General features: G+C 45.2%; 1 protein-coding gene and 1 long non-coding RNA gene across 3 annotated transcripts; one reads left to right on the top strand and one right to left on the bottom strand.

Moving 5' to 3' along the window:
• Positions 1-2462: 2462 nt before the first annotated feature.
• Positions 2463-12669, bottom strand: jade1 (jade family PHD finger 1). Of its 2 annotated transcripts, XM_089004926.1 has the most exons (11): positions 12517-12669; positions 11253-11394; positions 10305-10384; positions 10119-10186; positions 7575-7917; positions 6277-6488; positions 6012-6179; positions 5830-5946; positions 5167-5754; positions 3963-4080; positions 2463-3874 (listed from the first exon to the last, which is right to left on the bottom strand). In XM_089004926.1, the coding sequence occupies exons 1-11, from the start codon at positions 12596-12598 to the stop codon at positions 3009-3011; spliced, it is 2784 nt and encodes a 927-aa protein (XP_088861052.1). In that variant the 5' UTR covers positions 12599-12669; the 3' UTR covers positions 2463-3008. The 2 variants fall into 2 exon arrangements, with proteins under 2 accessions (XP_088861052.1, XP_088861053.1); XM_089004927.1 differs by lacking the exon at positions 11253-11394 and having other exon boundaries at positions 12517-12620.
• Positions 12670-13350: 681 nt separating this feature from the next.
• LOC148894054 (uncharacterized) lies at positions 13351-14878 on the top strand. The gene is made up of 4 exons (XR_016116040.1): positions 13351-13901; positions 14010-14072; positions 14282-14372; positions 14436-14878. It is a non-coding gene; the product is annotated as an uncharacterized LOC148894054 (long non-coding RNA).
• Positions 14879-16521: the final 1643 nt, after the last annotated feature.

A 16521-nucleotide genomic window follows, 5' to 3' on the forward strand; every position in this document is an offset into this window, starting at 1 on the left:
GACTTCTGTTCATTTGGATTAAAGAAAAGCAGCTAGGCGGCAACAGCGTGAATAAAGCAATTATATCCGAGAAAGCACGGCAAATTCACTCATATCGTCATACGGCAACCTGGATGTTCGCCGTTTATTGATGATTTTAAAGCTAGCAACGGATGGTTCGAGAACTTTAAGCGCCGTACAGGGATTCACTGCGTTACTCGTCATGGTGAGGCAGCCAGTTCTGACAGTAAACCTGCAGAAGCCGACAAGGGATCATTCCTCAAAATGGTGAAAGAAGGCTACGTTCCTCAGCAAGTATTTAATGCCTGATGAGACCAGCCTTTTTTGGAAAAAGATGCCTAACCGGATTTTTATAACACAGGAAGAGAAGTCTGAACCCCATCCATCAAGCTATCAACAACCATCACAAAGGTAAATAAAATGACTTTATTATACAGTGCAGTGCATTTCGTTCATGACAATACAATAGCACATTTATTATACATAGAATAAGTTATATTGTTTGTATTTTTAAGGCTTATTTAGTTGAAAATTATATTTTATGGAGACCTGGGAACGGATTATTCTCATTTTAATGGTTTTCTATGGGAAATTAATTTTTGGGAGACACTTTTTGCCTTACACACTGTTTCGGAACCAATTACGTGCGTAAGCCGAGGTCCCACTGTACTAATTATTAACCAATTACAGTGGGGCCTCGGTTTACGAACACCTTACCTTATGTACTTTTCGGTTTACGAACGTTAAAATTTATGAAAATTCAACCTTGGCATAAGCACTACTTTTCGCAATACACCCCCCCCCCCACCACGGCTGGTGGAGTAATCTTCGGCGGAGGAACACAAGCACACGACCGAACAGCACCCCAGCCGGCCCACCCACCTTTCCACACTCCCTTTCTCTCCTTTCTCTGAATGCAAACGTCGATCGCCTCCGACTTTTTTACAGATAGTTTTGCTGTTATGGGACCGAAAAAGACAACACCACAGGCTCGTGTTCAGCCGAAGAAGACACAAAACAAGATTACAGTCGAGGAGAAGGAGATAATAGAAAAACACGAACGAGGTGTGCGTTTGTGTGATTTAGCGGCCCAGTACGGATATGCTAAGTCAACCATTGCTACCATCCTCCGCAACAGAGAAGCCATCAAAGGTGCATCTGTTGCAAAAGGTGTTTCCGTGCTGTCAAAGCAACGATCTCGGGCAAACAAAGAAGTTGAAAAACGTCTGTTAATTTGGATTAATGAAAAGCAGCTATCCGGCGACAGCGTGAGTAAAGCAATTATATGTGAGAAAGCACGACTAATTCACTCCGATATCGCCATGCGGCAACCTGTAAGTTCGGCGCTTATTGAGGATTTTAAAGCCAGCAACGGATGGTTTGAGAACATCTGAGGGCGAGGAGGAGGAGATGGCTGCAGCATCAAGTGAGCACATCAAGGCAATGTTGGCAAAGTGGAATGATGTGCAGGCTTTTATCGAACTGTTCCATCCAGAAAAGACTGTGGCTATGACAATCATCAACATGATGAAAACGATAATGTGATGCCTCAGTTTCGTAAAGACCTTACAAGTCAGAAAGCAACAGGTGCCAATTTAAAGGACAAGTGACGTCTCCGGACAAGTTGTGTCCATAATTTGTAAAATGGCTTCAAATGACTTCTACTGAGCGTATTTTACAAAGATTCCACCGCATATAGCTATATTTTACCTTTTAAGACTCGCCCTGAATACTCAGGAAGTCGTTTTAATTGGTGACGAGTCCGTACGTGACGTCACTAAAGGACCGCCCTTGAGCGTAAAAAAGACATTGTAGCGGTCCTTCCATCACGTCAATGTATTTTGCTGTACCTGTTTGGTCTGGGGACCTCGTGTTGCACCCAAAAGCCACCAGAAGAGGGCATCCAAGCTCCATATAAGGAATTTATCAGCCTGTGGAAGCGGAGGTGGCCACTGGAGGTCACCATTTTTTTACCTCTTTTTTTGGGGTGAGATTTTCCTCCAATGTTGCCTCAAAATGGCACATATAATTCTTTAATCGATTGCAAACATGTATGCTTTCCTCTTCAGAACTTTTTGAATCATATTCATAAGTGGATGTGTAACAAGAAAGCATATTCTCCAAATCTGAAGCCATTGTTTGGATTCTCCAGCAATGCAAGACGTCTTGGCGTGACGTCACAAACTGGGGGCGGGACTTTCTGAAAATGCCCAATTCGCAGCTCAATTTTTTTGCAGATTTTGGACACTTTCTTTAAGTCATTTTTATTGGTGTTTTGCGTTTGACTAAAAATATCATACTGAGTGTTTTGGGTATTTTAGATGTTATAAAACGTTTTTCTGATGTCAGTTAAAAAAACAAAAAAGTGACGTCGGTTGCCCTTTAACGTCTGAGTCTCTAAAAAGCGGGTGCATTCATTTTACACCCCCCAAGAGAAATGAAAAACCAAGAAAGCCACAAACGTCGCTTCTCCCGAGATTTTTATTCCTTTCAGACTAAAGACAATCAAAGCAATTGATTTTTTTTGCATAACAGTAGTACAGCAGCAGCCTGGAATTTTTTAATTTGGAATTTTCTTCAGTGTAAAAATAACTCCAGGCGGCCCGTCGTAGTGCAAACTCTTGAAAGTGAGGCACGCGGTGCGGGCGCTAGTTGAAAAACACTCAAGTGCTAACGGCTAACGGTCTGTGTCAATGGCGACTCGCGTCTTTAAATGCCAATCGCAAAAAAAAAAAAAAGGTTGGTGCCACTTCCTGCGTCGTGCAAAAAAATTATTGGCAACATTTTCACCAGGGTTGGAAATTTTCCATGATGTCATCACGTGTTCACAAAGTTCCTCAAATAACTTGATAAGCTTTGCGGTCCATGGCGAGTCAACGCCTGAAGAAAAAAAATCAAAATAAAGTCCAATATTTCCCAAGTTTATATTACACGTAAAAAATAAATATCAGCTCTATTCAGACATTTTATCGGCTTTGTCCAGATTGTTTTGTTTTTTTAATTTGGGGTCAGGATGCGAGGACGCCGCGGCGGATGATGTCGGAACCGTAGCGGCGGGCCAGGGAGGCGTCGCCCCTCAGCTGATGCGAGTGGCAGCGTTTCAAGCAAGGGTCGGCGGGCACTTCGCTGGCCTCGTTCTCAGCCCCCGTGCGTAGTCTGGTCCTCGGGTGCGGCTGGGGTCCCGGCGCGGGCGTGTTGGTTAGGGGCCGCAGCTGCTCCGGCTCCGTCTTGTCGCTCCGCTTGGGGATCCGGAACTTGCCCCAACTTTTCAGGGACCCGTTAGACACGCGGGTGATGTCCGGCGGGGGGTCTTTCGCCGGAACGCGGTTGAAGGGCTGCCGATTTCCCGAGCCGCTTCGAATGTCTTCGTCCGACGATCGGATGTCCACCAGGCGGATGGAGACGGTTTTGTCCAGATGTTTGGAACCGAAGCGGATTTTCGGGGATCCGGCGAGGGTCTCTGAAATGTCGCTCCATCGCTTCTTCTTGCGGTCTTCGTGCTCTGGTGGTTTTTCTTTCCGCCGCTCGGGGCTCTGGGCCTCCCTCCGCACTGTTTTCCGATGCGGTTTCAGGCCGATACCTTCCTGAGAGGTCACCTCCCGCTTGGGGGACTTCACCTGCTGAAGCGCAAGGCTGTCATTCGGGTGGTCCGAGGTCTGGCGGTCCGAGTCGGACTCTTTGACCTCTCGGATTTTGACGTCCATCTTGGAAACCGGCAGCGAGTTGGAGAGTCCTTTTCTTTCACGCGACTTGCCCTTGTCTTGCTTGGACCGCCCTTTGGTCTTGTGGCTCCAGGGAGTCCGAGGGTGGCACCCGGCAGAGTTCAGGTGGTCCTCGGAAAAAAGTCGATCGAGGTTTGTCTTGGACGGATTCCCTGGGGACAAAATGGCGGATCAAGTTGTACGGTTACCGTTGACGGAACTCATCCAGGTCTAAAAGACGACGAAAACTCCGTGACTCACCAGTGAGTAGCTCCTGGTCGATGAGCCGGATTTGGTGCTGGAAGACCTGCTCCTGAACTCGCCACAGGGAACGCTTAATCTTTTCCCGCCGGGTCACCATGTAGGTCAGGTTCCGGACCTGAAGGGGGTAGCGGGAGGTCAAAGTTAAACACTGCAGTGGACTTCCTGCTCTGGAGTTTTGCAAAAACGGAGGAGGAACAGACATTAGGGTTCCTGCTCGCAAAGGAGACTCCCCTACACTCTGGACTATCCATCTGCAACCAAAGTCCAAGGATCCGTTCATGGTCTGGGGGTCATGAACCACCCTAAGGATGGCCGAGAATCAATCAGTCATCTCTCCAAATGATCGATTTTTACTGCCCTGAAGACCTTCTCCCAGAGTCCATAAGACTCTTCTGGGATCTCCAAGCATCCTAGAAGTCATTGACCCTTTCCAGTGCTTAGTGACACATTTTGGAGGACCCCCAACCCACGGTCTTGTGCTCCTGCGGAGTCGCAGACACTGAAGGAGTCGGACCCATTTGGTTGGTCACCTACCCTCTGGCATCCTTGACCCGCCACCGAGGAATCCTACTCTTGTCTGTCCAGAGGAACGCTACATCCACTCTGGTTCTGGCTCCCAAAGGCCACCAACCAACCGGATGGAACCGGTCTTTCCAACCTCTGGCCACACCGCCATTTCCTAACCCTCTCCAAGGGATCTCCGGACCAACCTTCTCCAGATTCAGGTCCTCCAATGATTCAACTAGACATCTGTCACCTTCTGCAAAGGAACCAAATCCTCCCGTTTGTGACGTGGTCTTCCACGGTTAAACCCTTTGAGCAAGGTCTCAAATTCTGTAGTTCTTGAGGGGTCTTCAACTGGAGTTTCAGACCCCTGGTCTTGAGGAGTTGTAGCTCCCCCCCAGCCTTTTTTGATCCCAGCCCAACCCCATCAGATTATTTTTAGTCTAACGAGGAGCCGTAAACCTCCTGAAGTACACCTCCTGGTCACTGATGACTCTCTTGTAATCCCCGGGTAACACCCCCATCGCCCCCCCCCCCCCCCCCCACCACCACCACCGCCGCCGCCGACTGTCTTTCAACCTCTGGAAGCCTGAACGCCAGCTTGGTCCACACAGTCCCAATCCTCTGCAGAGATGGGCGACCATCTCCTCTAACCCTGATCCTCCCCCCTAAGCAAGCATTCCTGGCGGTCACCTACCCTCTCCAAATCTTGTCTGAGATGGGTGAAGAGCTGCAGCCGTCTCAGGAGCACCTCGTGCTCCCGCCGGGCAAGGCTGTCCTCCTCGTCCTTCTTGGGCGTGAGCAGCGGCTGGTTCAGGTTGGCCTTGCGCTTCAGCTTCCAGTACTGGTAGAGGAAGTCCACCGTCTCGGGTGCCATCTTGAGGTGGCGGCCCACCTCCTTGGGGTCCACAAACTGGTAGAAGACCTCCTCCATCTCCTGCAGCTTCATCTTTCGGAGATTGACCCGCTTGTCCTGCGGGTCGCATTGGCGGACGAGGCGCAAGGACGACGGCGACGAGGATGGTGGGGCCGAGACCGAGTTCTCTTCCTCAACCCCCCTGAGCCTCCGGCGCCGTTTTCCCTTCTTGCTCCCGCCGCCCTCCCCCTTCGGTTCTTCTCCGCCAGAGTCGGTCTCTGCGAGGTCGCCACCCCGCAGTCCCGAATGTTTGGGGCAGTATGACTTGAACTTGACTTGGTCATCCTGGGTGAGGAGGGTGGTCATCTCCAGACCGGCGTGGAGGCCGCACGTCACGTGGAAGGCGACGCGGCAGTTTTTGGCGGAGCACTGTGGAGGCAACAAAAGGACGGTGGGCAATCTTTGGAGAAGGCAAAATTTTGGTCACTAGGGCGTCAAACCCACCTGGATGCAGGCCCCAGTTTTGTCTTTACACAAGCAGCAGTTGAGAGCCCACCGGTTGCTGGGGATGTGCGACACGTTGGTGATAGGTTCCATCTTCTCTGGGTTCCCGATGCTCACCTGAGACAAAATGGCGGTCGTCCGGTACTCATTCGGCGGAGATTTCACAGCGGAGGAGGGCTCACCTCCGGGATCCACAAGGCACAACTGACGTGGACCCACTTGGTTCCACTGCGGGTGGGCTTCATGGCGCCCCCCTTCTTCGGGCACAGCTGGCACTTTGGCAGGATCCCCAAGGCGCAGATCCGACAGAGCCAACTGCCCTTGGGCACCTTCTGGATGCCGTAACACGCCTGCAGACAAAAAACGGGTTTCAAATTAGAAACGGTCGAGACGGGTGTGGTGGGGTGGAGGCGTTCCCCTCCTCCATCTCCTCGTGTCTCTACCGACCTGATGGACGCAGATGTTGCACTTGTCGCAGAAGACCATCTCGTTGTTGTCCTCGCCGTCGGGCGACTGGCACACGTCGCACACCACGTCCTCGTCGTACTCGATGCCGAGGCCTTCCTGCGTCTCGGTGGCGTGCGTCATGTTGTCGTGGCAACGCCGCTCAAACTCTTCCAAGGCGCGCTCCATGGCAAACTCGTCCAAGGGCGGCAAGGCTGAAAGGAAAATCATTTTTTGGTTGTTTTTTAACGTCATCCAGTTGGTTTGACTGAAAGGATCACGCTACCATATTTTGGGGGGGACAACTTTTTCCTTCTAAACAGGTGTCCAAGTCAAGGCCCAGGGGCCAAAACTGGCCCCCGACCTCATTTTATTCGGCCCATGAAAGCAAATTAAGCATGTCAAGTGCCATGTTCATCGATCGAGCTAGCTAGCTAGCTCTCTTTCTTTCTTTCTTTTAAGTTATCTGGCTCATCCCTAACATCAATGTGTCCAAGTAAAGGCCTGGGGGCCAATTCTGGGCCGCCACCTCATTTTATTCGGCCCACGAAAGCAAATTAAATTTGTGAAATTCCATCATGTGAGATAAAGCCCCAATGGAAATTCCAAATTGTCGTATGGAAACCACAATAACACGATTTTTTGCTTCAAATTAGTTATTACTAGTTATTCATTCATTTGTTGTGCGTTCTGTAATATGCGGAGGGGAGGAAACATTTTAATGGCTTCGCCAAATTCAGAACCGCCCCCCAAGAGAGGAATCTGTGACTACAATCTGGCCCGCGCCGAAAAATGACTTTGGCACCCTTCCCCTAAAACGCGGGTGTTAAACGCATTTTGGACCATTATTGTGGTTCACATGCGACAATTTGACATTTTGGGACTTTAGCAAGCAACATGGCACTTGACATGCTCGATTTGCTTTCGCGGGCCAAATAAAATGAGGCAGCGGCCCAGATTTGGCCCCCGGGCCTTGACTTTGACACCTGTGATCGAAGGGATTAGCCAGCTAGCTGAATAGAAAGAGAACTAGCCAGCTCGATAGTTGAGCATGGCACTTGACATGCTCGATTTGCTTTCGCGGGCCGAATAAAATGAGGTGGGCCAGATTTTGCCCCTGGGCCTTGACTTGGACACCCGTGCCCGAAAACATTGAACCATACGACTTTTGACGACGAGGTTTATTTTTGGATGGTTACCGACAAGCATATCAAGGAAGAAAAGTGTCCCGAGTTAACTGGGAAAACTTGGTGGTGACAAGGTGACCCCTTGACCCCATCCAGGGTCAGCGGCCAACTCACCTAACTTGGCAAACTCCTGGTTGGCAACCTGCAGCCAGGTGACGTCTTGCTCGTTGAGGTCGTAGCGACACATCCCCTCGGCCAGGGTGCGGATGTCCACGTAGCCCAAGGCCTGGGCGGCCGAGGTCCGGATCAGCTTCTTGGGCCGGACGAAGGTCACCTCCTTGGCGCCTTCGGGTAGCAGGCGGGCCGCCGGCTGCCGGATGGACTGCGGGCTGACGGGCACCTGGACGCCCTTCTCCCACTCCTGCCGCCACGCGTCGGCCAGGACGTAGTAGTCCTCCGGGTTGAGCTGGTAGGAGTCGTGCACCTTCATGGCCGTGATCAGGTCCGTCCTGAAAACCTGAAAACGAGGGGCATGACATGTCTTATTTGTGAACAGCAATTTATTTTGACAGGCAGAAAGTTCAATTGTTCGTAATTTAAAAATAAAAATATTTTGGGGAATGTGTGACGATTTTCATTCAATTGTTTTTCCTCACTCATTTTTCCCCCTTCAATTTCAGATTTTCACTTTGAAAAAAAAATACCGTCTTCCTGTAATTATTTGTTAGCGTTAATTTGACAGGCAGGATGTTTAAATTTTCTTTTATTTATAAATAAAAATAGGAATATTTTTTGGAATGTGTGACGATTTAAAATGTGATTATTTTTTTTGTCTCACTGATTTTTTTCCCTTTGATTTCCGATTTTTAGTTATACAAAAGTTCAGGTCTTATTTGTTAACAATTTCTTTTGACAGGCAGGAAGTTACAATTGTCTTTATAAATAAAAACATTTTTTGGGGAATATGTGACAATTTTAATTCTGATTTTTTTCTCTCACTGATTTTATTCCTTTTGATTTCATTTTTTTTTTAAAAGTTCATGTCTTATTTGTTAACATCAATTTATTTTGACAGGCAGGAACTTTGGTATATTTGGGTATGTGTGACGATTTTAATTCTCTTATTTTTCCCCCCTCATTGATTTCTTTTCCTTTTGATGTCAGATTTTTATTTTTTACAAAGTTAATGTCTTATTCGTTAACATCAATTTATTGGAAAGACAGGAAGTTTCATTGTTCTTTTTTTAAAAATCAAAATATTTTTGGGCATGTGTGACCATTTTAATTCAATCATTTTTCCCCTCACTGATTTTTTCCCCTTTAATTTCATTTTTAAAAAAGGTTCATGTCTTATTTGTTAAAGGACAACCGACGTCACTTTTTTGATTTTTAACTGACACCAGAAAAACGTTTTATCATCTAAAATACCTAAAACATGCAGTATGATATTTTTAGTCAAATGCAAAACACCAATAAAAATGACTTAAAGTGTCCAAAATCTGCACAAAATTGAGCTGCGAATTGGGCATTTTCAGAAAGTCCCGCCCCCGTTTCCGTGACGTCACGCCAAGACATCTTGCATTGCTTGTGAATCAAAACAATGGCTTCAGATTCGGAGAATATGCTTTCTTGTTACACATCCAGTTATGAATATGATTCAAATAGTCCTGATTAGCAAAGCATACATGTTTGCAATCGATTAAAGAATTTATTTGGGCCATTTTGAGGCAACATTGGGGGACAATCTCTCACAAAAAAAAGAGGCACAAAATGGCGACCAGCTCCGGTGAGGAATGAATCAGCCCATTTCCACAGGCTGATATATTCCTTCCATGGAGTTTGCTTCCCTCTGCTGGCGGCTTTTGGGTGTAAGACATGGTTTAAAAAAAAAAACAGTACAGCAAAATACAGTAAAGTCTCGTTTTATCGATATTCAAGGGAGTCCAAAAAAATATCGATATAACCGGGACTATCGATATATCCGATCCTGTTTGCATGTAATTTTCTCCGTGCGTGCATAGAAATAGTATCGATATAACCGGATATATCGATATAACGAGACTTTATTGTACATTGAAGTGATGGAAAGACGCTACAATGCATCTTTTTTACGGTGAGGAGGCGGTCCTTTCCTGACGTCACGTACAGACTCGTCACCAACTCAAAAACAAGACTTCCTGAATGTTCAGCGCGAGTCTTAAAACGTAAAATATAGCTATATGCTGTGGAATCTTATTAAAATACGCCCAGTAGAAGTCATTTCAAGCGATTTTACAAATTATGGACACAACTTGTCCGGAGACGTCGGTTGTCCTTTAAGATCAATTGAACCAGGAAGTTTCAATTTTATTTATAAATAAAATTAGAATTTTTTGGGGGGGGGAATGTGGGATGATTTTAATTCTGTTTTTTCCCCTCACTCATTTTCCCCTTCAATTTCAGACTTATTTATTTTTTAAATACTGCCTTCCTCTAATTATGTGTTCACATTAATTTATTTTGACAGGCAGGAATTTTCATTGTTCTTTATTTTAAAATAAAATAAAAATTTTGGGAACGTGTATATTGTGGAAGTTTTGCTTTTCATTCTACTTTGTTTTAGTTTTTCATAATAGGAAACTGTCGGGGAAAGAAAATAAAACAGTCCTCTTTGATGAAGCATATTCTTTTCAAGCCTCATTTATGACAATCGTCTCAATTATGTCAACGCTGACGCACCTCAGAAGGTTTCTGCCTGCTTCCTCTTCTAGCCTGAGACGAATGCTGCGACCAGCAGGTGGAATTGCCTTTAAAAGAAAATTATTGGGAGTCAATCATTTCCAGTTTATGGGAGGGCCACAGACGTTGTTTGGGTTCAGCACCAACAATGAGCCAAAAGCTGCATTTTTTTTTTTTCACACTTACTGGCATCGTCGGAGTCGTCGCTGATGCTGGGATGTCGACTTCTCTTCATGGTGCCGCGTCTGAGGAGCACCAGCTTCACACTAGGGACAAAGGAGAGACTGTGGTTAGCCTGAAAGGCCCACCGATTAAAATTTACCACGTACTGAACAGCCTCAAGTGGACCCCGAACACCACAAAATGCAAACATACGGCATTGGGACACAACAACAAAGATTTTAGATGATTTTTCTGATACTTTTCGTCAAAAGATTGTTATAGCGTTGGCAGTTTGTCCACACCTGGAAGCTCGAGTATGACACAAAAACAACAACAACTCAAAAAGATGCGTATCCATGAAAATTTACATTGTGGCTTTGATTAAAAAGCTATTTATTTCAAATTACAACCACACATTATTCAGTTCATGGAAGACCATTCACCAGTTTCAGCTTTTTTAGTCAGTGTTCCAAATGTCCACCATTTTGTTGCAAGCAAAGCCGTACTTGTCTGACAAAGTTGTCTGACACTTTTACACACTCTTTCGGGTGAAAACATTGCTGCAGTAAGGGACTCGGTAGGACGCATCTTTTTGGGTCACCCTCCCAAAAGAGGAGTTTGTAAAAGTGATTGAAAACTTTGTTAGACGAGAACTTGCTTGCAACGAAATGGTGGAGATTTGGAACACATCTTGGGAAAGCCATAAATTGATGAAAATTTGACAGAAATAGCTGAAACTCTGCTGAATGGTCTTACATTGACTGAATGTGTGGTTGTAATTTGAAATAAATAGCTTTTTAATCAAAGCCACGATTGAAATTTTCATGGGTACGCATCTTTTTGGGTCACCCTGTATTTACATTTTTTTGGGGGGGGGGGGGGGCTGCCATTCATGATTTTCGAAAATTGAATCAAATAATCTATCAACAACATTTTGGGGGCCCAGAAAAAAAGAGCAAATCGGATATTTACCAGGCATCACCGCCGTCCTTGGCATACGGACTGTGTGGTTGGGGACGACATAGTTGTGGCGCTGCTGCAGCTGCGACATTAGCCGGTAAACAAACGCGTCCCCTGAGGCTGTGAGCGAAGGAAGAAGTCGCTGTCTTGCTCGCTGTGTACAAGACGACATTTTGCCTCAGATCACACACGACGAAAAAAAACGATTACAATTGGTAAACGTGAGCCTCGCGATGCCACATCTATCCAACTAACTTCAGGAAAATGACGTTCTCGGTAACGACAATAAACTACAGCCAATGCCGAGCAACCACGTAGCTAGCTTAACAACGCCGAATGAGTAAATAGCAACATTAGGCAAGTTTCAAGACAGTAACGAGTGATTGTATATTGACGAATTAAATACGATTAAAAAAAATCTTTAAGATTTAGCTAGGTGGCAAATATGACTTAAGTTTGAGCTAGGTGGCGAAGCTAAGAGTGGGTTAAAGACGTCGTGTAACGACGTAACTTTCCAGTGGAACAGTGCCACAATACAGATATATAAATATCGTAGTTTTAATACCCCGTGTACGATAAATGTTCGGGAGTTAAATTGTTCAATAAAAAGGCTGATTGACCAGCTAGGGCGTTGAGTTGTTAAGATTAGCTTTAATGCTAACAGTGTCGACCCAAAACACAAGGGCCCACCCACCAACCGCCGCCTCGAGTGAAATATTCTGGAATGTTAATTCATTTTACGTTATTTAATGACACTAACACTGGGCGTTGATGAGACTATTTGGCTCCAAAAAATAACCGTCACACGACAAATTATTTACTTATTTGGGGGGTGGGGGAGCTGCGATTATTGACGTTATGTAGTCGTCGCACCCCGTGCTAACCCTGAGGCAGGTTGCTACGTTGGTTGCAGTCAAGCGCCGTTAGCACCGTTGAGCCAATGTTGCTATTTCGGCACCTCCTTATCCAAATGTTTCATTTTCTTTCCTGTCAACATTCGCATTCACTCCCACGGAATCATCGGTAAATATCAGCTAAAAACGCTAAAATGGAGGTTGTGGCAAACGTGCGGCTAGCGGGTCGTGAATGTTAACCAGCTGGGTACAATGTGGCGCACACGCACCAAAGCGAAGCACTGGTCGAGGTTAATCTTTGGCGCCATTTTAAAATGACGACGTCGCCTTCTCCCAGTGGAAGTGGCCTCCGCCTCGCTTCAAAAAGTCTCTCGGCGGCCACGCGCGGCCAAGTGTAGCCCAATCGTGTGGACGGTACATACGGTGCACGCCGGGACGCCGCAAGCCGCCGTTTTTCTTGGAGGTGAGGCGAAGTTCTGATTCGGAGTTCCGCTTGACCCGCATTCCACATACACAAACAGCGAGATATAGCGAGAGGGAGGAGGGGAGCTCGAGGCGGTGGCGCTCGAAGGGGGCGGTACCCAGCCGGGAGGAAGCAACCTTGCTCGGCTGCACTTCTCACGTTTGGCCGCTGGAGGAGAGCAACGCCCGCGCGATTCGGTCGATAAATAGTCACACAGTACAATTGATTGATAACCACGACTTGAATGAGAAAGTTGACGTAAAGCACTGCAATTGTGACAAAACATTATTGTGCTTTTCGTCGCATCACCCAACAATCACTCACATCGGGGGCAAAAGCCATTAACCCCAAGCCATTAATTCTTTGAACTCTTTGAACTCTTTCAACAGTAGCCAAAATGGAACTGTATAGTGCCACTTAGCAGTTTTTTTACGACGATACTAGTGCAGCGTGTTCTACCGGAAACAAATTCCTTGTGTGTTCTACATACTTGGCAATAAAGATGATTCTGATTCTGATTCTGAAAATTACGTCATGTCTGTGAGAAGCACAAAACAGCAAATATTAAGAATAATACATTTTATTTTAAGCGCCTTTCAAAGCTCTAATCTCATGTTATTTCTTTTGGTTGTTGTGTTGTTTTTACCATATGTCTACACGCAGGAAAGTAGAACTGTTTGTTTTGTTTTTTTTTACAAATTCGGAACATACGATGACGTAACACCAGCTTCGTCTTTTAAAGGGAAAGTGTGTTTTTTTTTCCTTTCACAACGCAGAACATGACACGTTGCAACTGGAATTCCGCACAGAAAATTTGGCAGAAACAAAATATCTGACATTATTAACGCCTCACTTGGCTCGTCTCTCGGAGATGAGAGCAGCGAGGACTTCCCGGCATGCTTTGCGCTCTCTTTTTTTTGCCCACAGTGCCTGCCTTGGGTCCAACCAAGGCGAAAGGGTTTTCTCGCTGAGTTCTCTGAACCAGTGTTTTTCAACCAGTGTGCCGCGGCACAGCCGCGAGATATTGTCAGGTGTGACGCGAGATATTGTCAGGTGTGCCGCGGGAAATTATCCGATTTGTGTGCCTGTGCAGTCTAGCGCCTGACAGAGTAATCGTGTAGTACTCTTCCATACCAGCAGGTGGCAACAGCGGCTAGTTGTGCGTCACTAATTCGCTTTGAGACAAGCGAATTAGTGACGCATGGATAGCGCGGCAAGTGCAGATTGTGGCTAGCGGGACGACTGTGAAAGTGATGGAGAGGTTTTTGAAGAGGAAAAATGCTGACTCAGAAGTGCACCCTGGACAAAACCCGGACCCAAATGAAGGCCCTAGTATGGATGGAGGTAAAAAAAAAAAGCAAAGACAGTGACGTCGAGCAAAGTTTCTCGCGCAAGGCAATACAACGAAAGTTATGTTTCATTTGGATTTACTTTTTTTGACCGGTAATGCAGCGGCACCGACTCCATTGTGCTTGGTCTGTGGTGAAAAGCTCTCCAACAGCGCTATGGTCCCAAGTAAGCTTGAACGCCATCTCCAAACGAAACACCCCTCAGTCCAAAATAAAAATGTGGAATACTTTGTTCGCCAGCGTGAACAAACGAGGAAACAAGCAATTTTCCTGGCAGATATTTTTCATCATCTCAATGAACTGAACACACGAATACAAGGTCGAAATGAAAATCTGCTTACAAGTTCAGATAAAATAAATGGTTTTCGTTCAAAGGTGCACCTCTGGCAGCAACATGTGGAAAGGGGCAATCTTGAAATGTTCCCACTCACCAATAAATGGCAAGATGTCAATACTACTGCACCGTGTGAGTTAATAGTGAAACATCTGAAAACTCTTGAGAAGAACATCACATTTTATTTCTCCTCAGCCTCCACGGAGCACCTTGGCTGGGTTAGGGACCCATTCAGCTCAGCATCAGCTGTTGGAATAAACACGTCTTTACAGGAGCAGGAGGAACGAACTGAACTGAAACCAGATCGTGGCCTCAAGCTAACCTTTGCTGATCTACCTTTGGACAGTTTTTGGTTGGCAGCTGCCAAGGAGTTCTCCATGATGGCTAACAAAGCTATTTTGACATTGCTCCCATTTTCCACAACATATCTGTGTCGAGGTGAGCTTTTCAAGCCTGACTGCAGTAAAAACAAAAGACAGAGAAAGACTGAGAGCTGTGGAGGAAGAGCTTCGTGTGTGTCTTTCATCCATCCCGGCCAGGATATCAGCTCTCTATTCGTCAGGTTTCACACTGAGTAAATATAAATATGAAAGATTATAAAATGCCCTTTTTCTTTGTGTTTAGTTAAATCCTGTTATAATATAACATTATTCTTCAACGTTTAAGAAAAGCTTAGATTACCAATATAATATAATATATATATATATATATTTATTTATTTTAATTTAATTGTTATTAACAATATGTTATTACCTGTCATATTGTGTTGCACATTATGTGTTTTGTGTATGCTGTGGCTGGTATATTGTTGAATATTAATAATATAATAAAAAAATGTGAAAAAAGCATACATTAACAGTTAATACTTTTTTCCCCACATTTTCAGCTGGGGGTGTGCCCCGAGATAATTTCAACGAAAGAAATGTGCCTTGCAGTTACGTGCGGTGAGGTTCGTGGCTGGTGAGGCACTGACGTCATGACAGTCAGATTTACAAACACATCAACTCTACAGAATAGCTTATTCACCATTTGATTGGCAACAGTTAACATATTTTGTTTAAAATTTCATGTCAGCATTTTTTTATATAAACTGTAACATGGAAAAAAAAAAAGAGTTAAAAAACATGATTATTGTGTTACCTTGACTTATAAATGAAGTCCATGTGCCGCTCCTTCTGAAGAAAGGCATCAATAACTTCTTTGTAGAAGCCTTCCTTATCTTTCTTCAGTTTTAAAAGTATCTATTTCTTTCAATTGAGAGATGTAATCCACCATTCTGAAAATAAGACCAAGCAACACGAAAAAATAACTGGGTGGTTGCACTTAACTTGATAACTGTTTTATGTAACTTGCTCTCACTAATTCTGTTATTCTGCAGCCGAGGAGGCGCAAGAAGAATGTGTAATCACCAGCGCCCCCTGTCATGAGGCTGGAGAACTGTGTGCCTTACCTATGCACACAGTTTTGAAAAATAAAATAAACACTGTAGTTCAGTGTTTATAATGTAAAATGACTCTACATTATATACACCCTACTAGTGGGCCTCAATCGGCAGTACATGTGCACCTAAAAGCTAGCAACCACTCATTTGACAACAATGAGGTTAAAATCTTAGCGAAAGAACATAGGTGGTTTGAAAGGGGAGTAAAAGAAGCGATTTTCATAAAACAACTAAATCCTTCATTAAACCGGTTTGGTGGTGTGAGGTACAATTTGGATCGTTCGTACAATAGCCTGCTTAGGCAACATAGGATTAGTAATACTGATGAGGTGATACCGGTCGAAATGGGACAATCAGGCCAGTCGTTAGTCATAATGACAGGAACTATCAGTTGAGCAGCTGCAGGGGGGAGTATTTTGCTATCCTACCATAGCAGAGTCCGGCACCGCCATGTCTAGACAGTAGGGATATACATAGTATATATATAGGGCCTAAACTACCAGTAAGACTTTAGTTTGCTGACGAAGTTTCTTGGATAAGAAGCAAAATGTCCGACACCTTCAAAGAAGTACAGATGACGGCTGAAGAAACCTTTTCATCGATTATATGCACCAGCTAAACTGTCGAAATTTAGTTCACATACTAAAAGTGTTTGAACCCTAAAAGCGATATGCAGAGGGACATCAATGGAGTCTCACTGCAAAGCAAGCCAGCACAGTTGGCATAGTCATCGCGCAATCCATGGTGAGGCTCAGCCAGCTGCTGCCTCACTGCTCCTCTCTACTTAGTATTTGAACGCTAAATGTGAACATTCAGCGATTTTGAAAAGAAATCCAAAAA

This window comes from Hippocampus bargibanti, linkage group LG09, assembly GCF_051943395.1.
Source record: "Hippocampus bargibanti isolate YZ-2025 linkage group LG09, ASM5194339v1, whole genome shotgun sequence".
In the NCBI taxonomy this organism is placed as follows: domain Eukaryota; kingdom Metazoa; phylum Chordata; class Actinopteri; order Syngnathiformes; family Syngnathidae; genus Hippocampus; species Hippocampus bargibanti.